Genomic DNA, 24,692 nt, shown 5'->3' on the forward strand with positions numbered 1-24,692 from the left:
ACGACAAAGATGGAGATACAATAGAAGCGTCTGTTACCTGCAAAACATAAACCTGTTTTAAGCCTTCGAAGCTTCTCCTCAATTGAACACAAAAACCACGAAATGCACACTGTGTCGGTATTATAAGGTAAGCTTTAACACAGAGAGTTCAGTTGGATAGCAGAAAATGACTCAAATTCAAGTTATTTGTAGTGGAAGCTAAGTTATGCGATTGAGGTTATGTTGACAAGTTAGCTTTGTTGATAAACTTAAGAATTGTGAATTAAATGATAGTTTGCAGTGGTAAAATACGTTACTAGCACGTTTTAGTGGCATCATAGAACTGTGTGGTAGTGTGGTAATCTGATATTTTGAAGTGAAAATCGTAATCTTAAGTTACCTGTTAAACAATTATGTTGTACTTACTTAAAATTACTTAATAATCATTAAGTACCTAATTAACGAGTTCCTATCCAGTGATTTATTGTGATGTGATGACTATTAGGCACCTATCTAAACTACATGTCTTTCGAGTTTATAGTTTGTGGAAAGTGAAAAAATTAGAAGTTACTCCTAAGTAGATACTTCTTCAGTACAACTATTTTTGTGAAGACACCTAGTTAATCTGTGATAATAATGGCAAATCGAGTAACTGGCACTTGCTGCACGGCGTCAGTGGAGCGAGCTGGGTTGCCCGGCCTCCTTCGAGACTTACAACGCCTGTCTGAAGATCAAGATTCTGCAGACATCGTTTTCCTCCTTGGACCAACGGAAGAAAAAGTCTACGCACATCGCATCATTTTGATTGCCAGGTAAAAAAATAAGAACCAAAAAGCGATTTCCCGTACCGGGAATCGAACCCGAGCCTCCTGGGTGAAAGCCAGGTATCCTAGCCACTAGACCATACGGGAGTTGGAAGATTCGTTGAAAATAGCGTACATTTAACTAATGTCATTATCTATAAACCTAACACAATGTTTGCTAGAAAATTATAAAAAATTAATTACCACTATGGAAAATACTTTATAAATGTGTTAAAAGATGAATAACGATTTTGTTAGGAAGTAAGTTCTGGGTTTTTCCGTAATGGTTTAGCCTTTACTGCCATCTGCTGACGAAGTTATGAACTATATTTTTAAAAAGTGCCACTAGATGTCGCTGTTCAGAAATTATTTGGTGCACGATTTCCTTCGCGCTGCCACAGGTTATAATTATTTATAATAGGTACTGCGCCGATTACGCGGTCAGTCACATCTCGCTTGGTGCAATAAATATAATGCCTATAAAGATGTTTATTGTTTAGTTTGTTTTGCTTGAGCCTAGTACGGACTCCAGCTCTCATAAGGAACTAAAATTGTATTTTACGTTTTACGAAAATTTGTGTACCTACCTATCTTGTGAGAGAAATAAAGAACTAAATTATATTATAATATTATTAAATTATTTTTAAATAGTATTTGAAAGGTTTCATCGAACATGCAATATCTATTCCATACTCGCACACTCGTTAGGTAGGTAGGTATTATAAGTGCTTATCTATTTCCTAAGTTCCAACTACAGGAACCTAATATTTATTACCTACCTACTTATAAATCAGCCAACCATGAATAGATGTCCATTTCCATATTTTTGCAATATCAAACAAAATCCTAGAAAAGGAAGGTATCGATCTCAGCACTATAATTCTTACCCAAAAACTTTTCTTTGAGATAAACATGAGAAAAAACTCAATGGAGCCAATAAATAAAGTCGGCGTCTGTGGCAAATAAATTATGTATTCGATAACAAAAATATTACGAGCCAAGTCGGACGGGAGGAATCTGTCGCCGGCCAATTTACATGGAAATAGTGCGGATATCGGACGAATGGACGTGTCCGGTTATCCGGCCCCGACATGTGGTCGGAACCCGGAAAAACCTCACTCCCAACTCGCGACTAACTCGCTAAAGTTAGTCAAGTTATGCGAAAACTTTCCGCGGATGTATTTGTTAGGGGTAAATTGGAAAAATAAGTGTATCCCGCCGGTTGATCTACTGCCGCAGTTGTATCGCTCGTGCGGCTGCTTTATTATGGCTGTCATATTTTTTCTCTTGAGTGGAATGTTTTATCGAGTTTCTGTTTCGCTTTGGCCTTGTCGTCGTTGATTTATATATCTAGTTTGTTATATACAGCTCGATTGCTAGTTGCTTTATAAATAGGTAGGTAGTTATACCTAAATAGAGACAATATTCTAGAGAAAGTCATGGAAACAATGAACAAATAATTCTACTTAGAAAAAATAGTTCTGCAGGGCTATCATGCGGAACGTGATAAAATTATCGCTCGATTCAATATATTTTTTTGCGAAATCGATAACTTTGTTTTATTCCTCAACATGCGTGCCATGACACGTGATTTTGTTCGTATTTTGACAGAACGAAATGACTTATTTGGGTTCACATATTAACACCAATCGACAAAACGACATAATCGATAAAATGCCCGTGACAATATTTTATCACATTGCGCATGTTAGCACGACACGATGCTGCTGCCACCACCGCACCGCTTACCAGACATTTAAGAAGATTTAGAAACTAGATACATATAAGTATTTTTACATTTCCTCAGTTTTCCGCTTCTACCACAGCACTTTAATTCCACTTTCATGTTCGCCAGATACAACCTAATCCAATCCAATAAATTGGTCAAACTGTCCGGAGCGTTCAGTCCCCCGCCATTGCCGCAGGTGTGCCAACATTTAGAATATGATTAATTTAAAAAGTTCCCGCCAACTCGCGGTGATCAATCTTGAGTTGCGTCGCGCGATGTAGCGCGGGTTATTAATAATTTGCCCGTTAAGTTGCCGGCACTGGAATGTTTGCAAACTTGTGTTTTGGGCTTTGGGTAAGTAGGTATCTACCTACTTACTTCTTGCTTAATTATATTGATGTTTTATTAATTACTTTACAAAGTAAACGATTTTCCAATATTGACAAAATTATAAAGAACTCGGTATATCGAATTTATTACCTAATTGCCGTAGAACCATAACAATCATTACACTTGACTGAAACGACCTTTAGATTCGCGCGAAGTCATTGTAGGCCATTATCCGGTCGTCCTATTTAGAGATTATCAAAACACGGAATAGACACTCTACCCGTTCGCGAGTCGATAGGGGAGCGATAATTTGGCGCTCGAACTTAATTACAGCGGGTAGGGTAGAAGGGGAGGGGGGTTGGGGGAATGATTGATGACGTCACGACGATGCACGGTAGCGAATTTATCGCATGCCCACATCGCAGTTCGACGCTCCGGAATCTACGCGAACTTCGCTCCACTTGATGGAAGTGTAATTAACTTGTAAACTAACCGAATGAAAACAAGCTGAGGTTTCATGTTGCAAAAGTCAATGACCTCGGTGAGAGGTAGTTTGGGATTATTTGTTTGTCGGGAAAGACAAAGAGTTATTGCCCTATATTAGACTAAAGAGGGTAGCTGAGCCGCTTACCTACTCTCGAATATATCAACTTTTCCAAAGTACCTAAGTAGGCCTAAGCTTCCTCTACAAATTACGCCTAGAAATGGTACTGACACCCCTGAGCAACGCTATATTCGAAATATAAAATCCAAAGAGGTACGTTCGAAATGTAATTCATTTGCCACCTGTTTAGGCAGCTCGTTAGGCGATCTGTGTCGGTGCTGTTGCCAGCAAACGACGTCGCGACATCTAATTCGCGCCATTCAATGCGCGCCAAATTACACCTTGCAACTAGCGACACCTCGCGGCCGAATGAAACGCTAATGCAGAACTCTACTCTGAGAATTTTACAGGAAATTACTGCAAATTGTTCATGAATATTGTGAAAGGATTGATAATATAAGTAAGTACACATTTTTTAATCAGGCTTCAGTTTTTAATAAGAGTTCGAGTGTAACTGTAGGAAGTGGTGTGTTAGGAACGTATCAAGTAAAAAGTTGTGGTGTCTGCCTACCCACTGGGAATATTTAGGCGCGAGTAGCTTTAATTTTTGACTAAACGCCACTCTTTGTAACTAAACTCGTGAAGAACATGTTATAGTAAAAAATCTAAAATACTAGTCTACTCATAACTTTCTCCATCAGCAAAAGAGAAATTCGTAAAATTTCATATCTCTGTGCAAAACAAATGTTCGGAAATGTGAGATTGTTGACGTCATAATAAAATCACGAGAACTCATAACAACCGACAGAGCGTGTAAACTTTCATTTTGCCAGTAACAAACGCGAAATAAAACCAAAACATAACTAGTTTCCTTTCACAGATATGTCTGGAATTGTCGTCCTGCGGGGGTCCAATAATAAAGTGTCTAGACTCACATAATGTTGTAAAAATAATGAGTCGGAGTAATGAGCCGTCAGAGTCAGGTCGGATGATCGCGGCCAGTCGGCCGGTCGGGTCTGTCGGGTCCAATTTGTGGTCGTACTGCTGAGCTGTCTGTTACGCGCACAGAGCACGGAAATAAACTACACTTGATGGCTACTAGACACAAACAAATAGAAATAATGACAATCTAGCTGACTCTGACCGATTTCGTGGCGATTTGAAACGGCACTGTCACGGTATTTCATAGGCGATTTTTTTTTTATTAAAAATATTATTGTTGTGTTGGCAGATTAATACACATCCACAATTGCCTGAGCTCTCTGACAAAATTACACTCACAAGGGTAACTGAAAGGCACTTCTGGTAGAGGGCAAGAATAATAATTTAGTTCTATCCTCTGTCGTTTTGTGGAAAGCGACGTGTCAAGCCTGTCGTGGCTGAAGTTAACAAGGTTTAGATGATGACGATTGTCTGTGGAAGTACTGTTTTCTGCACAAAAAATATACAAAAAATACATAATATAAAGTTACAAGTACCTTCTTTGAACCTACGTCGATGTTTTGAGTATCTATTCCCTTGATAACGAACTTTTAGCAATTAGACCGCATTTGTGCTCTTACTTAACCTTATAATAATAATAATAATCTTTATTCAAAATAACCTTAAATAAAAGTTTTCTTTCTAAATAAGCACCTATGTGAGAATTGGAGTGTTATTAATCCATTCGTTCATTTAATGAACCAAAGGCTAAAACTAACTCTCTGGACTAGTACTTAAAGTAGTACCTAGTATTGAAGTTACCTACTACAGAAACATCTAATACCTGTTCAAAATTTATTTAAAGAATTTCCTCGATTCGCGTGCACTTCAAAAAGTTTTCATTTCGCCAACGACGGATTTCACACGAGTGCGATATTACATAGATCCTGTTATTTGGACACCGGGGTGCTCCCGCGGGATTCAGTCGGGATTTTTACGGGACTCAGTGACAGTGTAAACATGAGCTTGACAAGTATGGTAGTGCTTTCAGTGAAGTTGTGATCGAACGCTCTTGGTGGGGTTGTCAGCCTTAAGGTGATGCGTTTCAGTCAGCTAGGTAACGCTGCGTCAGCAGATGGCGTTACTTCTGCAGTTTTCGTATTTTTTTCCATTTATTCGTTTAGTGTTGAGTTCTGACCCGGTGAAATGTTAGTTGGCGAAATCTTAGTAATATAAAATCTTTCCGTGGAAAACCATACCCACAAATCTTTCGAAAATAGTTTGTCTATCTCGATTAGTAAGTTTAAATCGTGTTTAAACTGTGTTCCAGTGTGAATATTGTTTGTATTCCTTAATAAAAAAAGTAATGTATGTTACGTAATATTTCCCTAATGGGCATTTAAGTCTTCCGAAAATAAGCGGCATAATACCAAAGTTATAATTAGAATGTTTGATATAAACTCATAAATCACAGATGACGAAATTGGTACTGTGACCACTTACTTTTCACAGCTGTAATTTGTATTGTTTAAATACAAATTCTCTTAGTTTATAGAGCTGTGATTTATGACGTAGTAGGTATTATAATAATGTAGGTGCGTGCCTATTATACAATTATATCTTTAAATGATATTTAAAAGTTAGTAAACTATTTTAAATTATGATGGTTATATTAAACAATATTTCATGATAATTTAATTTTGATTGATACAAAGTTAATCTCAATGAATTATTTATAAACTTAACGCTGAAGTGAAACTACGCAATTTAATCTTATTCAAATTAGGATTTATAAACTCACGGGAGGAATTTCCTTACTCTGGCAACCCGAGTTTCCGGAAGTCAACATGGCATCCTAAACTAACAATCTGTCGAGGAGTGTCTCCTAAACCAACATCTTTGTGATCTGCTGCCAATCACAACACCTAACCCGACTTCAGGCGACTCTTCACACTTGAAGGAAAATATCCGATACGTATACTCGAAGGCTCTTCTTAGTCCTGTGTACACGACCACACCACCCACTACCCCTCTGACGTCATCTAACAAAAAGAGTAATTGTCAACGAATTTGATTTCTTTTCAAAATATTATTATATTAAATATATTGAAGAATTTCTGCAGTATAATGTTGAATTTAAATTATATAGGAATAAGTATTAAGCCAGAGAACTTTACGTTCGAAACAATCTTTCTCTATTTAGTTTTACATATTCAACGGCGGCGGTGGCGCGGGCGCCTTCTAACAATTTGCATGAGCTTGTTCAAGCACTAAGGTATGATTATGCAAAATGAGAAAACGCTTAATTTCTTATTCGTACTAAATATTTACCTGTGTTTGTGGATTGTGCTTTTAGGATTATTGTATGTATTTGTATTAAGTTCGCCGCAGAGAAGAACATACATGCGATCCTACTCGTATTTCCCACAGGGGTAACCAGAGACTATGGAATTCAATTTTCTTCAATCCTCAAACACTTCTCTTACTTCTTAGACAAATAAGAAACAATTTAATATTCTGGTATGGGAGCCTCTCGCTTCCGTAGACGTGACACCTGTGTGGAGGACACATTTCCCGGGGTTAGGCTTCAGCTGTGGTTGATTACCCTCAAGACAATGCCTGACTCTAAGCGACGAAACCCATATTCCGGCATGAAGTCTGTAGAAGCTGTCAGGGGAGAGAGGTCGGTGCAGTTGTGCTGTGCATGCGCCGGTCACCCTATTGTAGATACCGCTGCATGCTGCGTCAACTTCACAGTGCCTCGCCCAGCTGCCTTCACCCAGCCTATTCACTCTTCTTCGAAATTAAAATGCTACCTTAAGCGACATCTTCGCTGAGATTGTGGTCATTGGCAAACCCCTATCCTATCCTGTCCTATCTTTCTTCTTCTTCTTCTATAGTGTGGGTTGTGAGGTGGATTACCAACCTCATCAACCGTGGTGTCAGGGTTACTATTGAGCCGCCAAAGGCCCCTGACGTGATTCATGTAACGACTACATACATCAGTAAGTAATAACCGAAACCATCGGCTTAACGTGCCTTCCGAAGCAGATCGTCTTACTTTCGGACAATCAGGTAATCAGCCTGTAATGTCCTAACCAACGTAAGGATCACAAAGTGATTTTGATATGTCCCCATCGAGATTCGAACCCAGGATCTCCGGATCGTGAGCCCAACGCTCAACCACTGGACCACGGAGACCGTCCAATCTTTAAGAATAATAATAAAGTTTTCCGTAATGCTCGGCTTCACGTTCTGTCTGTCCTTAAAAACCTTTAATTTTATTTAAATATTTCTTTTGTCTACTTGTGACTTCACTCACACCAACAAAGATTATGTTCGGACGAGTTTAAAATGTCATATTATTATACAAATACGTTACAAGAAATTCAATGTAAACGTTTGAAACAGTTCACGAAAGTCATTAACGTGTGGCGAACTCATTAATGAGATGATGAAAAACATTAAAATATTAAAAACTGTTGTGTCGTAGCACTGCTGTCTTACAGCTAGCGGTACGTGTACCGTTGGGGACTAACACAGCTATTTGTTTCCGTAGGGTAACTAACATTTTCCTAAAATGTAATAAAATATATTTGAATGAAAAAAAATATATTTGTATTAATAATAATTGACATTCACTTACAGCACAGCTAAATCATTCTAATTTCGATTCAACATACATAGGTAAACTCACGCCTATTTCCCACCGGGCTAAGAAGAGACTATGGAATTCTTTTTACTTCGACCCTGAGTCCTGACCACATTCATCAATCGTTTCAAACCTTTTCTAAGGATATCTCCCATTTGGTCAATGTACATCCTTCTAGGTCTTTCTCTGCCAGCCCTACCACCTATGAATGGTCCTAGACCAGAATAATCCCTTAAGTATAGATATCTTCCGTACGTGATTTGTTTTCAATCGAAATTGTAAAAGTTCGAAATAGCAATTGCGACAATGTCTCGTTAAAAAGTGTACAATTTTCATTAAAACTCTGTGTTCGTCAATATGTTTGCAACAAGGTGATGTGGTGAGTGTGGCCACCGCGGCCGCGACGGTGTGGCGCGAGTTGTAATTACACTTCACAGCTTTTTCGCCCATCGCCACTCCAGTGGCACAATATACCTATTTTCGAATAGTACAGCAGGTTACTTAAATAAAAATGTTACGCTTTACCTTAACATGTCAAATGAACGGTTCCTGGCTACTCTGAGAAATGTTGTCAAAAAAACAAAAAATACGCGTCGATGTAAGAACTTTACTCGAAACCAAAACCTCACTTACCACTTATTATAACTTTCATTAATCATATAGTCCAATGAAAGCAGAAGATTTTAAAAACCTAATCAATCATGAAAATATCTGAGGTAATTACTAAATCATCCTCTGCAACACAATACGACTTACTTATTGTCACGAAGAGAGTTACGCTACCGCCAACGAGTATACACAGGCACCAGCAGCGCGGCGCGAGCGATCGCGGGCGCATTGTTTTTCGCGCGAACACACAACTTTTCTCATTTATTTCGGCGATGTTCGAGAACTTTCTAGTGTTTTATTGTAAACGCCGATACAATTGCCGCCCCCCTCGCGCACATTGTAAGCTTTACATTCGTTGTTACTGCTACGACGTAGCGCCGTAGCATTGTTCGTAGCAAGTAGCAGTAATTGTGAACAAATCGCATTGTATGTTATTTGCAATATTTTGTGTTGTTAATTGTTTTGAGACCTTTTAGATGTAGAACTTGGTATTATGTTTCTATGCCTTTATTCGTTACACTTTAACACACATAGCAAACAGTTTCTATAATATTTCACAGCGGTTCAGTGGCTTTTAGAACAGAACGGAATAAAAAACAGCTTACTTTGTAAACAAAAAACAGCAATCATTTTTCCTAAAAACCTCCTTATCATCATACTTTGTAAGCCATATTTTAAGGTTCCTCGTTTTTAATAATAACAGTGACAAGTTAAATTTTATCTGTGTCAACGGAACGTTTAGAAAAACCTGCTAAATCATTAAAGTAATCGGTGGATCTGGGTAATCTGGGCGGAGTACAGTGGGGCAAAAAGTGTTGATTAATTATCTGTCGGGTGTTCAGAGGCTGCGGCTAGGACGCCGCGTGCTGCGGTCGCCTCAGCGCCGCCTGCCGTCCTACTGATAACGATAAAATATACAGGCCAAAGAAGTGATAAGTAATGCGAAAGAAAAAACGTATATATTTTATATTTCTGTTTGTCGATACAAAGCATCCTAGACGAGGAATCTTCGCCATCATCATCTCCCTAGCGTTATCCCATTTCTCACAGGGTCCGCTTACCTGCCTGAAGATTTGACAGGTTCGGTTTTTTACAGAATACGACTGCCTGACTGACCTTCCAACCCGCGAAGGTAAAACCCCCTCACATGCTTCCGAAATGCATTTCACGGGAATGTGGGTTTTCTCACGACGTTTTCCTTCACTGCTGAACACGTGATTATCATTTATGATTCGAAAATCATTGGTTAAACGAGGAATTTTCTATCCCCTTTTTAAGGGGGTATTTATAATATTCCAACATCAAAACACGCGAAAATCCTATTAAAATTAAAGGTAACAAAGGAAATTAAACCGCCCAAGTTGTATCGCTGTTGACACCTCTCACACTACAAGCTGTTAACCCAAATCCCAGTAACGTTTATAAGATGATAATTGACATTCTGCTCAGCGTCATCTCATTTCTGGTGACGTCATGACGTCGGAACTAGGAAGCGGGTTCTAATCGCTGCTGTAGGAACAGCGCCATAGTGTACAGACAACAGAAGGGCCACGGTTCGGTAATAACTGGTAACAAGTTACCTACATAGAGGTGTATATCATATGCTATGTATAAGTCCCATGTAATAGGAAGCTAGCCTATTGCTCTTAACCGGGCGCAAATTCAGGAAGCTACGTGTTATCAATTATCTATGATCTAACCTTGAATTCAAACATATCTTATTACCCTGGATGCTCCCACTGCTGGGCAAAGGCGTCCCCTCTGTGCTTCCACTTCTCCCTGTCCTGAGCGATTTCTCTCAAATCTCAAGTCTCAAATACGTCCAGGTCGTCTATCTATCTCTTCCTGGGTATTTTGAAAATTATCATCCTCATTAATTTAAGAGCCGTAGCATTCTCCACTCTTGTCTATCAAATGCCAATTCTTTTACGACGTTCGCCTTCGCCTTATAAATTATATTTATGTTAAAATTTACGTAGCTATCGAATCCCCGCTGCTGTGTTTCTCTAATGGTAGCGATGTGTTGGTAGATAATGCAGATGGCGTGTCAGCGGCCGGTGTCGCGGCGCGGTCGCTACATCCATCACCATGGCACCGACACTGATGCTCGTTGTGTCCCTGGCTGCCCCAGTGGGCACGGCGAGCGAGTAGCTAAGACTATATAGTCTTCTCTTCTATCGTGTGGGTTGTGAGGTGGATTATCTACCCTGGTGTCATTGTTAATATAATATGGTCGCCATGGCCGAAATCGGTCGGAGAGATCATCATCACTATGAGCCGCCAAAGACCCCTGACATGGCTCATGTAACGACTACTTACATCAGTAAGTAGTAACTGGGACCAACGGCTTAACGTGCCTTCCGAAGCACGGATCATCTTACTTTCGGACAATCAGGTGACCGGCATGTAATGTCCTAACCAAACTAGGGATCACAAAGTGATTTTGTGATATGTCCCCACCAGGTCCCCACCGGGATTTGAACCCTCCGGATCGTGAGCCCAATGCTCAAAACACTGGACCACGGAGGCCGTTTACTATGAAGTAAAAACCTAGTAATATTCGTTTTGAAAAGTCACAGTCCGTTGTCATTTTCTTAACTTTTATTTTATTTTTTTGACGTTAGTGTTTGTAGTATTGCCGCATATGGCATTAACCACTTGGTCGGAGAATTATGTTACTACATCTGAAATTTTATAAATAAATACAAATACAGATGGGACGTGCTAGCATCATGCATCTTACGACTAGCCCTATTGGCAAAATAGTCGTGAGCGTTTATGTTAGATATGGTCGCTTGTCGCTGGCAATCGGACCACCACTGTCAACCCTCCCCCACCTCTCGTCACCCCCTGTTTACCCCCTGCTGATGACGGATTACACTCCTAAAATATTGAAAAATTGCCACCAGATAATTCGGAGACACTTAGCTGAAATGGAAGTTAAATAAGGAATTTACGGGTTTTCCACAGTTGATTTCTCTAGCTAATAAATAGGTAGAAAAACATTCATCATAATAATTTATAACATGTTAATTAAAATGTTATGTAATGGCAGAAGCACATAAAACTAATTGTTGGTTGATATTTGGATCACATTATATATAAGTACAATGATGTTGCTACCTATATTGCGTCTCTTTATTTTGATCAGAATAATAATGAGTGGAAGTTGTAAATTGTACCTTGGTGTAATAAAAAGGGTCATCATTTATACCAAAAAACAAACATGCATAATATGCATATGTCTGTTATCCATGAAGTTTAAGCGAAGAAAAAACTTAACAACGCCATCTATCGTATTTTTGGGGAACGCCGATTGGAAAGACTTACGCAAGCCTATTTTTGGCATACTTACATTATTATGTATGTCTACGCCCCGGGGTGCTGTGGCGACAATGTTTCCGGCTGTCAGTCGGGTTGAGTCCGGTTCGACTCCGGATAAGTTTTAATAGCGTCGTGGGACAGGAAATAACACCACGAGCTCTGTGTATTGGAGGTCTGCGGATGCTTTGATGGCTTGGTTTGCTATTGATAGCGTTAAAATAATTAATATTGTGTAGCAAGAAGAGCTTACATGGAACAGATTAAAGAAAAGGTTAACGTCGTGTCTTATAGGGAAGTCAAGGAATTGGCCGTTGATAGACTGGAATGGAAAATGCTACACCGACCACCGACAAGAGCGTGGCTCTTAAATTGATGATGATGAGCAAGTACTTATGTTTTGAAATTATAACGTACGATCTAGTATCGATATGGGTACGATTTAAATTATTATGCTGCTTACATGAAAACTAATAAGTAGCATACATTTGATTATAAGTTTCCTATAAGTACTCAAGCGAGTTGCGAACTTAAGTATTTACCCGTTCTGAAGATTGATTGATTATATTGTTATTCCCTTTTGGATAATACCCACCATACCTTCGATCTCCTTAACGTATGCCTCGTTTACCCCTTTGTCCACAAACGACTCCAGTTTTTCAATCGCTGCCATCTCCCTATGTAACACATACATACATAACATAAACAGCTTATATACGTCCCACTGCTGGGCACAGGCCTCCCCTCAATCAACCAGAGGGGGTATGGAGCATATTCCAGCACGCTGCTCCACTGCGGGTTGGTGGAGGTGTTTTCACAGCTAATAGCCGGGACCAACGTCTTAACGTACCCTCTACTTACTTTTTCAGACAATCAGGTGATTCAAGCCTAAAAAATCCTTATCAAACAAAGGACATAATCTCACAAAGTGATTTCGACAATATCCCCATCGGGAATCGAACCCGGACCTCCAGATCGGGAGCCTAACGTTTTAACCACTAGACCACGGAAGCTGTGTGTCTACGTAACACATAGATCACAAATCCAGCCCAAGTTCTTGCGTGTACAACGGTCGTAATTACGTACACATACAAGACAGGGGAATTCATTAGCGCAAGTGTCCCTCGCAGTGGGTGTCAATTAGCCGACGACATCTGGACTCGGACAGCGCCAATCACTGTCGACGCGATGTATTGCTGCTAGTGCCAGCAATACATCTATACGACTTACTGGCTTTGTATGATTTTAACAAGCCACTAGATATAATTTGTTAAGGGTGAAGGTACAGTCATGAGCAATATAATGTACCCACTTTAGGACTCTCTCGCACTAACATATTTGACATTTAGTGAGACTTACAGTACAATTCAATTCTCCGGCTGCGATGGACCGGTGCTGCATCATTAATCTTGACGCCGCTCCATTTCTATTCTATTCTATTCAATTTGTCAAAAAAGTTTATGTGACATGGTACCAAAGTTTACACATATTAATGCTCGTGACCGTACGTTTGTGGCTTCTTCTATCGTGTGGGTTGAGAGGTGAATTACCAACCTCATCAACCCTGGTGTCAGGGTTATTATTGAGCCGCCAAAGACCCCTGACATGGCTCATGTAACGACTACTTACTTACATCAGTAAGTAGTAACCTGGACCAACGGCTTAACGTGCCTTCCGAAGCACGGATCATCTTATTTTTTGGACAGTCTGGTGATCAGCCTGTAATGTCCTAACCAATCTAGGGATCACAAAGTGATTTTTTGTGATATGTCCTCACCGGGATTAGGACCCGGGACCTCCGGATCGTGAGCCCAACGCTCAACTACAGGACCACGGAGGCCGTTACGTTTGTGGCAAATTTATTTGACTTAGACATAGATGGTCGTTACTGCAGATTTATAATATTACCATAGAATAAGGCATAATACTATGTATAGAAACTCCGCTCCCCACTAAGAAAGAAAGAAAAGAAAGAAAGAAACGTTTATTATAAAGGGACACCACAGTAACAAATATAAAATAAATAACAAATATATAATATAAAACACGGAGTAACACATAACTTACAATCAAACACATAATAAAAAAAAAATAAATAATTAAAAGACAACATACACGAGAAATACAAATAATTGTGTGTATGGACTGGTCAACGATGGTGGTGGTGTCCTTTATAAAAGGGCCTCACTCAGCATAAGCCGCGGCGCGAGCCACGACGCTGGTATACACTAGCGGCTGAGCTAAGTTTACCTCACCCCCCCCTCGGCCATACTTTAGTCTTCAATCGTATGGGCGTCAGACGGCACTCAACAGATGCGAATGTACGAAAACGTCAATGTGTAGCGTCTGTGTAAAACGAGGTGTTTTATATGAAGTGTTCGGGGTTTAGTGTCAGGTCACCGTGAACAAATAAACTGGGCTATCTGTTGCCCGCGGCTTCAATCTGGTCCAATAGACCAGGGGCCTGTTTAATAAAACTTACAATTGTAAATTACAACGACAATTTGATGTTCATTACGTAGCTAATATGAAACTGCAAAATATTCGTGATCACATACTCCGCAATGTACATCAAATTGTCATTGTAATTTAAAATTGTAAGTTTTTTAAACATGCCCCACAGATAATAACTAAACAATTAAAAACAAACTTATATGTATAAAATTAATTTATTACCTTATTAAATTGCTTGTAGACAGAAGACAGCATATTTATACCTGTAGATTTTGCGGGCTAGTCAGTACAGATATTCAATTTGCAACTAATAATAAGTTTGCAACAAATCGTGGTGTTGGTAATCAGAGAGCGGCGCGTGCGGCGTCAAGATTAATGATGCAGCACCGGTCCATCGCAGCCGGGGATTAATTGTTCACTACCGCCTTATTCATATTACCCGCTTATCGATAAATATAGGTAAATAATAAATATAAATTATAAATAGCATAGATTGCGTCTATTGATTGAACCCCGCGATATACTTTGCACAGCGCGCGATAGCGATAGTAAAACTAAGACATCTGACGCCTTTCTTCCGACTCACTCCTTTAACCCAGGAATGTTATACAGCTAACCGCATAGGTACTAGTTTTTAAAAAACTGCTATCCAGTAGAGAAGTAGGTACGAAATAAGTCTACTAGTCTGTCTACAACTTTCACTCATAGGTACTTCTTCCAATCTTATGTAGAATTTATCAATTTATTTGCAGTATGAAAGTTGCGTTATCTGAATAGGGCTGTTACCGTGATTAATGTGATGTAGTGAATGTGGGGCAGCTCAGATAATGTCTCCGAGTGATCGGCTCGCGCTCGTAAATTAATTAACACTAAGCCGCAGCCACCCTAATCTCAGCTGAGGTCGGGACACTTTCACGAATAAGATAAATGTAATGATAATCTCGAAAGACCTCCCGCTCCCCGCTAGGCCTCTGGAGGCGAGCTTTTATTTTTTTAAAGATAAAAAACATTTTCTTCGTAAAGATAAATGATACAACTTTTGTTTACAATCGACTTCTAGAGCTTAGATAAGAACTAAAAGTAAGTGAGCTACTGAGCCTACATCCAAAAGTTCTAGGTAAAAGTTTGGAAGCCCCGCTATCTCGATTCTTAAACTTTTCTATTTTACATAATTCAATCCTTTGTTAAGAAGTCTCTGCATGGCGGGACAACTTTGACAATTAGGTCCGCCAGTTAAGATTGCCCACAAATGTCGTCCTCCCTCGCCGCGAAGTTGAATTACCTCGATGAACTTTCTTATAAAAGTAAAAAGCCTTTTTTATTTAACAACTGGCTAGATTACAATGAGAAACATGTACCTACGTGTTTCTGGATATAATATTTGCAATTTCATTGATACTCTAAGGCGAGTATGCATCTTTGACGGCAGGGAAAAGCGAATGTGGTGTGTCAGGATCGTAGCAAGTGGAATTCCGTGATCTCTGCCTAACCCAACGGGAAATAGGCGTGGTTCTATATCTGTATGTAATTTCTTTGATAATTATGCGAAATATTCATAAAAGTGTTTACTATCTATAGATGAAGGTTTGTAATTGACATTTAGACAAAATAATTGCTTTATTTACAACTAAAATAATAATTTTCCTAAAGTGTATAAATTTCCGCGCTGATATTTTCGGGTGTGGCATAAGAAAAATAGATAGCATATTTTCTCCGCCATTTTATGGCGATAATCACAGGAAATTTTTAAAAATTTTTTAGCATATCATATCAGCTCACGACAATGTTCCCTGGGGGTGGTCACAAGTACATTCATCGCAGTTGAACTATAAATAACCCACGCAAGTGCTATATTTTTAACTGAAACATAGGATGGTAGTTTAATTGCAATCAGTTGCGCAAATGCAATCAGCGCACGACACGGCCTGGGTGGCGCCGCGGTAATGAAGCATGTCACAGCTCTACACAGCGCGGGTTCGATCCTCGTCTGTCACCTACTAACATCAATTGCACAGCAGTGCTCGTCTCTTGTATTCCATGTAACAAACGGGTAATTAACCTAAGAAATACTTATATAAACACATACAGAAGATCACGCCTATTTCCCGTGGGGGTACGCAGGGATTACGAAATTCCACTTACTACGATCCTGCGCCCTTCTTCCACTACCATCAAAGACTTCATGCATGCTCGCCGGTTTAGACTACTCTTGACTGGACTTTTCTTTAAAACATTCTGGACGTGTATTAAATGTAAAACACTTCCTTTCACCGCAATATTCCCAAACTACTTTAAAGAATATCTCAGAGCACGGCGGCAAATATCATCGATACAAAGTTTTGAATAGAATTTAAGAGTGCTGCAGTCGACAGCAGACTGCAGAGACATAGTAAACAAAGAACAGCAGACCATATTCATTGGCGGTACAATTAAGAAAAAAACGGCTAGGTAGATACCCCGAAGGTCAAAGTTACCAGGTGCGATTTCTGGGTATGTCGGATTTTAAACGTAAAATTACATTGGAACGTAACTATATTTAACTTGTTTTATTGTGATTACTTGCTTCGGACGGGATTTGCATATTTAGCCACCACTAAGAAAATCCCTGAGAGCTTTCACTTCTTAGAAAAGAGACTCTATAGACCTACGCAGCGTTGCATGCTTTAGACAAAGATAATCTACTTACCTACATACCGTATTTTTTCACTGTGGCAGTGGCAAGAGTTGGCGCATAACTCGCCATAACTTTGGCGTAACTCGCCGGTAAATACTTGGCGCCCGACAACTTCGCCATTTTCGCTATTTGCACCTCAATATCTCAAGATTATCGGCTTTTAATTATGCTTGCTTGGGCGTCTACAGGGAACTCTTCCGGTTCTAGAGAGTTGATTAACGGAAGTATATTTTTTATTGAGAAGAACAATATTCATTGACTGAGTTTTGAATTTTTTTATACTTATTTTATTCATGACGAAGAGACCGAAAGGAATTATTATTATTATTATGCTTCACAATTTTATAACCACTCGTGATGATAGTGTACCTATAATCTTCATTATTTTATCCATTTATTTCCGAATTCAAATATTGTTGTGTCGTAGTAAGTGGAATTCTGTAGTCTCTGCCTACCCTTACGGGAAACAGGCGTGATCTCATGTATGTATGAAAAATCTTGCCCAAGGCTATAGAGCAACTCAGACCTCCGGCGAGACGGACCCCAAGCAAGACCTCTGTAGAAAATGTTGACTTTCTGTAAACAAATTAAATTATATTGTTTGAAAACGGTTTTTAGGAGAGGGAACGCAAATTTGCAAATTAGCTGAAAATTTTCAGCTAGATATGAGTAAGGTAACTTTCTTACAGTATTAACACATGAACACAAATTATATATTATATTTTTATTATTTTCTATTATGCAAGTGCAAGTGTTGCAAGCAGCAGCAAGTTGTTGGGTGTTGTTTGTTTTGCAAATGTCTTAGAAATAAGACACGTTCGCCTAACAGAAAGCTCGGTGAGTTGTGGGTACTTACTAACTTATTTCATCTTGCGATGATGGATGTACGTCTTACTACCCCAATTGGGATATAGTCGTGAGCTTATGTAGAAAAAAAAAAGTTAATAATGTAGGTACTTATAGATCATTCGATAACCTTATTTTGTTGTCCACAGATGCAAGGGTTTCCAAAACACAAAGCGCGGCGAGGTATGTCGCATCGCCGGCTGCAGCGTGCCGTCATCTAACTCATCCCCCATGCCCGTGCGCCTGCCGCACGTCCAGCCAGACACCTTCCGCCTATTCGTGCAGTACGTCTACACTGGCAAGGTAAACCATGCAATTTCTTCCTTCACATAATTAACTAGTTACACTACTCCACGTCAGATGGCGGTAAATTTAGCAGCGCCATCTGTAAGCTAATAGTGGAACATGTAACAATACTTTTTAATGTGTTACTATCCAACGCGTATAATATAGATGGCGCTGTAATTAACAAAAAATATTTGTTTTTTTTTGTTGATGTAGTTAATAAAACAAAAGGTCTGAAAAACTATCTTTCACAGCTTTTGCTTCAAGATTCAGGAGTGTTCGAAATGATGACATTAGCAGCTGATCTGGGTGTTGAAGATTTACGGTCTGCGTGTGAAGATCATGTCACCTCTACTCTGAGCGTGGAGAGTGCGTGCACTCTACTTGCTGCTGCTATGGAAATTCAAGATAGACCAGGTAAATCTGAGCTATACAAAGTGTTATATATTTTCAAACATCTTTTCAGCTGCGATGGTGGTGTAATGGTCAGCATAGTTGCCTTCCAAGCAGTTGATCCGGGTTCGATTCCCGGCCATCGCACTCTTTTGCACTTGTCATTTTTTATTATAGAAATATTTTTTATTACCTACCAATTACTGAAAGTTTTTCTTATTACTGAATTTTTTTTAAAGTTTCAAAACTTTTTTTGTATTTTTTTTTGGCCTGGTTACAAAGACCTTCAGGCCACGTCTTCATTTTCAAAGGCAAAATCGTAAATAATGCAATAGGTACTACAACACATCACGCATATTGTATTTGTTTATTTACCTTGTCCAAATTTGTATGTATAGGTGTTGGTATAATATAATATAATTTTTTTTTTATGATTGGTGGCCATAGACAGACAGTATTTTTTACAATTTTTTTAAAACACGATGCGAGCAGCGGCCATCTTGTTCAATAATCTTTTGTCTATGACATTTTGGCTTCCTTGAAAGCGCGCAGCCGGCGTTTGTTTGATAGCGGTTTTTGTGTTTAGAAATTAAAGTTATCAAGCGAATAATAACCAAAAATGGCATACAAAGGCCCACCGAAAGTGCAGAAGGTGATGGTGCAACCCATCAACCTGATTTTTAGGTATTTGCAAAATAGAAGCAGAGTGCAAATATGGTTGTATGAAAACGTGAATTTGAGGATCGAGGGACACATCGTAGGCTTCGACGAATACATGAACATTGTGCTAGACGACGCCGAGGAGGTTCACATGAAGACCAAAAACAGGAAGCAGATCGGGCGGATCATGTTGAAAGGAGATAATATAACGCTCATCCAAAACGTTAACCCGAACGCTAACGTGTAAAACTAGGTTATAAATGTTTACTACTAAGAGGACAGTCATTCCTAGGTGAATTGAGTGTGATCGTTACAATTCTTACCTGTATAAGTGAAAATTTTGTAGACGTCCAGGTGATCTGTATTGTCTTCATTAAATTTAAGGTTTACAACTTATTGGGTTTTATTTCCTACCATACAAACATCTCTTTCAATGCTTTACACTACATTACACATAGGTATGTATTCAACACTTGCATAGGTTTTTATTCCTTCCTTATTTATTGCCCTTGTAATTGATATGAGTTATGTAAATATTGCAGGAGGCAAGTGTGCATCTTCTTTCATGGAGCGATGCATTGCATTCATTGGGGACAATGCTGCGGACTGTGTCAAGTCAAATGCCTTCCTCAACCTGCCAAAGGAAGCCCTCATCAAGCTCATATCTTCTGACTTTGTTAGTACATTTTGTTATTGTTTTAGAAACCATTACGTCCGATTTTTACATTTATGTCAGTTGTTTAGTAGTTTGCTCTAGGTTTCCTCGATTTGTGTCATCCTTAATTATGAAATAGCTGCAAACGAGTGCTGGGTGGTGGCCATAGCAGTGTTCAAGATTACTTTTTAGTAATCTCATAGAGCTCGTAAGACCGACACTTCCAGACACAATAGTTAATTAAACAAAGGGGTTGGGATTTTAATTACTATATTATATTACTGTAGACACTATTACACTACTACTATTATTACTACTACTTTACTATTTTATATTTTTTGGATTTATGGTTTTTAACAGCAAATAAGAATAGCAAACTGTTAGAATTAACTTTTTTTTGTTTTTCTACATTTTGACAAGATGAGTTGTAACTCCTACACTAGGCTGTAAATATTCAACAGTCACACGAACATTTGGTTAGAGTTTAAATGTAAGATTTATTATTATTAGGCAGGAGTAGGTAAAGCTTGTTTCTATTAATGTTATTGTTACATATTATGTGAATGTTTTTTGCAGCTGTGCCTGGAGGAGGAGGAGGTATGGCGCGCGGCGCTGGCGTGGGCCAAGCAACGCGCAGGCGTGACGCAGCCGCCGCCGCACTGGGCTGAGGAGGAGCGCGCGCGCGTGCTGGCGCACCTGGCGCCGCTCATGGCGCACGTGCGCCTGCTGCTCATAGGTGCGTGCGCACTGCTTTATTTACACAAATAAGATTCTTATCACACACTCTGTACACCTGTTGTAACGCACCCGTATGACGTGATTTCGTGAGCGCAATAACGTCAGCGTCGTTGAAGTAGATCATTAACACATTAACAGACACATTAGATATTATTACAATTATAGAGCAGCTAGATTTAACACATTTAGTGTGGCATCGAATTATTTTTTATGTGATATTACACTGGATTAAAGTCTCCTTATAATTGTAATGCAATGTAACACCGACTGTTTGAACCATTAAACTTATTTTGTACCATTCTATTTCAGTATTTCGAACACAATTCTTGTAATTGTTATGCGAATAAATACTCATACTCATTCTGTCTTAAAGGTCCCAAACAAAATTAACGGGGAAAGATATTCTGGGCGGGGAGTACTAGTGTGTCCATCAACTTGTTAACCTTACAGGTCACAAAATGGAGATATATTTTCTTGATATTATTGCAGACAGCGCAGTGTTCGCGGAGGAGGTGGAGCCGACGGGCGCGGTCCCCATGGAGCTGTCGCTGGAGCGCTACCGCCGCGCCGCGCTCACGGCCGCGCCCGCCGCTCACCGCCACGACCACGACAAGCGGGTCACGCCGCGGTAACTAACACTTATTACAATACCCACGGTCAGAAAGCCACTTGTTTTAAGCGACAGTGACTCCTATAATAGCAAATTTTCCTATATCAAACATTTTGCAGTTGCAACAAGTATCACTTAAACAAGTAACCTTTTAATGCAAATAAAATAGATTAAACATTGACAAAGATATCTGTATTAGATAGGGTAAAACTGCAAGACGTCACAGAATACCAGTCAGGGTTGATATTAGTATTAAAAAACCACTTTTATTTGGTAAATAGATACGACAACTGCCAAAGGGAAGCTGGAGCCAGCGTCACTTGAAAATTTCCGCGTCTTTTAATCATCAGTAAACTGACTGCCGCACTCACGAAATCTCAGAAATTACAAGTGCTAAGAGGCTAAACTACAAATTTTGCATGGGGGTCCTTTTAGGATGCGATGTAGGAATTTCGCGAAATTCAACCCCTAAAGGGAGGTGGCAAAGTTGGTTTTAAACTTTATAGTTTTAATAGTAGAGTTTCACGCGAATAAAGTTGCGGGTAACAGCTAGGGTTTAATAAAATTTTATTTGTCAGCTTTGTTTTTTTATATTCTTGATCAATTTCACATTTCAGTTTAGCGGTGAACATGTTCGCGGGCTCGCTGATACTGCAGCAAGATAAGAGTGCGTTCCAAGCCGTCATCAACAACTGGTGAGTACTCTTACACTACACTTTTTTTTTACCTTTGATGGGCTTGCTCTTGGTCCCAGACTTGCCCGAAGACATTGACGAGGCCTAAGATGGAGCTCACTCGCCCAGAAGGTGTCTGTTCACTCTGGCCTTGAAAGCACCCGGGTTATATGCATTCGGAAATACAGAGGACGGCAGAGAATTTCACTCCTTACTTATTTTCAACATAGAGATGGCTGCAAGTCTTATACAGATGATTTATGATTATAAAGTTATGGCGCTGTCCACTCGGATAGTTAGTTCGTGTCTCTGTACCTCAGAGTTGTACCTAAATTAACCTACCAACTTCACTATACCAGGTGCGGAACCCCAAAACAATCGTGGCGCCTGATCTTCCGCGCGTCGACGCACGGCTACTCGTCGGCGGCCTTCCATGCGGCGTGCGACGGCGTGGCCCCCGTGCTCGTGCTCGTGGCCCCGGCGCGGGGGCCGCCGCTGGGGGGGTAAACAACATAATCTACTATCTGAGTAGTATATGTAAAACAAATAAACTTCATTTCATTTTCCTTATTAGTAGTTATGACTCCTCCTAGTTAGATATGCTCGCCCACCATCACAAGGGACTTAAACATAGTTGGCGAGGAGTATATATATACTGTTCAACCCGAAAGTTTGTGAGGATGAACGGGGATGTCTGTTACTTTTATGCATTATGCAAAAACTATGAAACAGATTTTAATGAAACTTACAGCAATGTAGCTTAAACGGCAGAATAACAAGCTGTAATTTATTAAACCATAGGCTGAACAGTTACCGTGAAACCAGGCTTGACCGCGGTCATTGACCTGACAACCCGAGGGTAGTTTTTCTTTTTTTATTATAAGTCCATTTACTGGCAGGTACAGCGACGCGGCGTGGGCGGGCGGCACCGCGGCCGGGTACGTGCCCGCGGAGCGCGGCTGCTTGTTCACGCTGGGGGACCCGCCCACCAAGTACCCGCTGCTCAAGAAGGCTGTCGCGCTCTGCTATCACCCTGAGTAAGTCTTCTATTCGTATATTGCAGGAATTGAAAGAAGTGTTGGCAACACCATCAAAATATTTTTAATTCTGGTAATTTTCTTCTTTCACTTGCTCTCGCTTTACAAACTCCACAAATTAACATCTACTTAATTAATATCTCAAATTGGCGTTTACTTAAACAAGGCCAGGGGAGTTAAAAAGACCATATCGAAGCAATTCATCTTAAAAAACAATATTGCTATTTGACATTTGTTTGCATTGCGCACTTTTATAAGCGTAAATATCAAATTGCAATATTGCTTTTGTAGATGAATTGCTTCAATGTGGCATTTTTAACCCAGAACCCAACAAGAAATAATTACAAGGAGATAGCAGGGGTTGTTGTATGCATAAATATCGACAACCTACACCTATGTATACAATCTACTGCTCACCACGGACCTCCCCACATACAATAGGCGTATAAAGCATGCTGCTTAACTCGGGAAGTTGGTGGGAAGATACCCGCGTCTGTTGTACTTTAATAAATAAAAAAAATAGGATTTATTACATAAATTGACCCTAACACTAATTTGAAGGTCAAGGTTTCCATTATTATCCCAGCCGTTACTGCACAGTTATCACATATACCTCACCGAACTCATCAAAGGGATGAATACAGATTCTACATCCTCACCCTGCTTAGAAAAGATTGGCAAAATAAAAACATACCATATCCTGAGCATAAAACCACCCTAACCTTTTGAAATGTTCCCGTGTAGTTGCGGCCCAATATTCGGCGCGGGCGCGGACCTGCTGATCTCGAACAACTGCAACACCAACAGCGACAGCTACAGCAACCTGCACTCGTACGGCGACCCCGCCGCCGGGGCCGCGCCCGTCTCGCTCGCACCCGACTACAACTTCACTGTGCTTGACTACGAAGTATTCACATTTAAGAACTAGTATAATAAAATAATTGCTGTCCTTGCCAAGTTCTATTTGCTTTACCAAGCGCGGATCCGCACTACATCCGAATCGACCCGTGAAAATATAGAGTTAGTCAAATATCAAGAGAAATCGGGTGATAGACAAGATTAACTCTTCGTAGATTCAGATTAGATGCAGTGCGTAACCACTCTTTAAGGTAAAGGTAATAAATGTTCAACTTGCGTCAAGGAAGATGCGTTCCTGCGAGATTTTTCGATTCGCACGGGTTATATGTCAGAGATTATAGCAGAAATGCTTCCGAGCAATTGCCACTTGGCTCGGTTCACAGATTATGATTGTGTTATACTCATAATAAATTATGTACAAAGAACAGTGTTCAATATTAGACAATATTCTGAATGTGTTGGGCTGTTCTTCGCATCTCATGCTCCCCAGTTATTTCCGATTATGTATGTTTCATTAATTTACGTACTCTTCCTACTTATTTTTATAAAACGTGTAAAATACTTTGAATACATATTGTAAGAGAATAAATACGTTTTTTTTTTCAAAGATTTGTTTGCTAACATCGATACAAAATCAGCCTAAGAATCCCGGCCAAAAACATCCTTGGTACTCGCTTAAAACGCCCTCTACCCTAAACCTTTAAAAAAATAAAAGTACAGTTGTATTAAAAAAAAACTTATCACTAAAATAATAAGTTGAAGAGTTTGTGGAAAAGTGCATCTAAGACGCACGTGAATTCTTTGAATTATATTATCTTTGAGTGCATCAGCAGGCAGCAGATTTCTGAGTAACCGGGGATCGAGAGATAACAACTGAAATCCCGTAAGTACCTTCCCCTTAGTCCAGTTATTTATTTAAA

At 39.6% G+C, this 24,692-nt stretch overlaps 2 protein-coding genes and 2 non-coding genes across 4 annotated transcripts; 3 read left to right on the plus strand and 1 right to left on the minus strand.

Annotated features, from left to right (window-relative positions):
* Positions 1-204: 204 nt before the first annotated feature.
* Positions 205-24,361, plus strand: LOC126372757 (uncharacterized). Its single transcript, XM_050018633.1, has 10 exons — positions 205-791; positions 18,012-18,165; positions 18,402-18,564; positions 19,743-19,876; positions 20,432-20,591; positions 21,083-21,221; positions 21,821-21,898; positions 22,237-22,380; positions 22,777-22,914; positions 23,659-24,361. Exons 1-10 carry the CDS (start codon positions 616-618, stop codon positions 23,840-23,842), a joined length of 1,470 nt encoding a protein of 489 aa, XP_049874590.1. The 5' UTR covers positions 205-615; the 3' UTR covers positions 23,843-24,361.
* On the minus strand, positions 819-890 carry Trnae-uuc (transfer RNA glutamic acid (anticodon UUC)). The gene has a single exon. It is a non-coding gene; the product is annotated as a tRNA-Glu (tRNA).
* Positions 18,616-18,687, plus strand: Trnag-ucc (transfer RNA glycine (anticodon UCC)). Its single transcript has one exon. It is a non-coding gene; the product is annotated as a tRNA-Gly (tRNA).
* Positions 19,051-19,592, plus strand: LOC126372827 (probable small nuclear ribonucleoprotein E). Its single transcript, XM_050018737.1, has one exon. The coding sequence runs from the start codon at positions 19,160-19,162 to the stop codon at positions 19,445-19,447; it is 288 nt and encodes a 95-aa protein (XP_049874694.1). The 5' UTR covers positions 19,051-19,159; the 3' UTR covers positions 19,448-19,592.
* Positions 24,362-24,692: the final 331 nt, after the last annotated feature.

The sequence above is a fragment of the Pectinophora gossypiella genome, chromosome 14 (genome assembly GCF_024362695.1).
Source record: "Pectinophora gossypiella chromosome 14, ilPecGoss1.1, whole genome shotgun sequence".
Classification (NCBI taxonomy): Eukaryota; Metazoa; Arthropoda; class Insecta; order Lepidoptera; family Gelechiidae; genus Pectinophora; species Pectinophora gossypiella.

Coding starts and splice junctions, on each gene's coding strand:
- LOC126372827 (XM_050018737.1), top strand. CDS start 19,160: ATGGCATACAAAGGCCCACCGAAAGTGCAGAAGGTGATGGTGCAACCC.
- LOC126372757 (XM_050018633.1), top strand. CDS start 616: ATGGCAAATCGAGTAACTGGCACTTGCTGCACGGCGTCAGTGGAGCGA. Junction 18,565..19,742: donor GGAAATTCAAGATAGACCAG/GTAAATCTGAGC, acceptor TAAATATTGCAG/GAGGCAAGTGTGCATCTTCT. Junction 21,899..22,236: donor CAAGCCGTCATCAACAACTG/GTGAGTACTCTT, acceptor TCACTATACCAG/GTGCGGAACCCCAAAACAAT.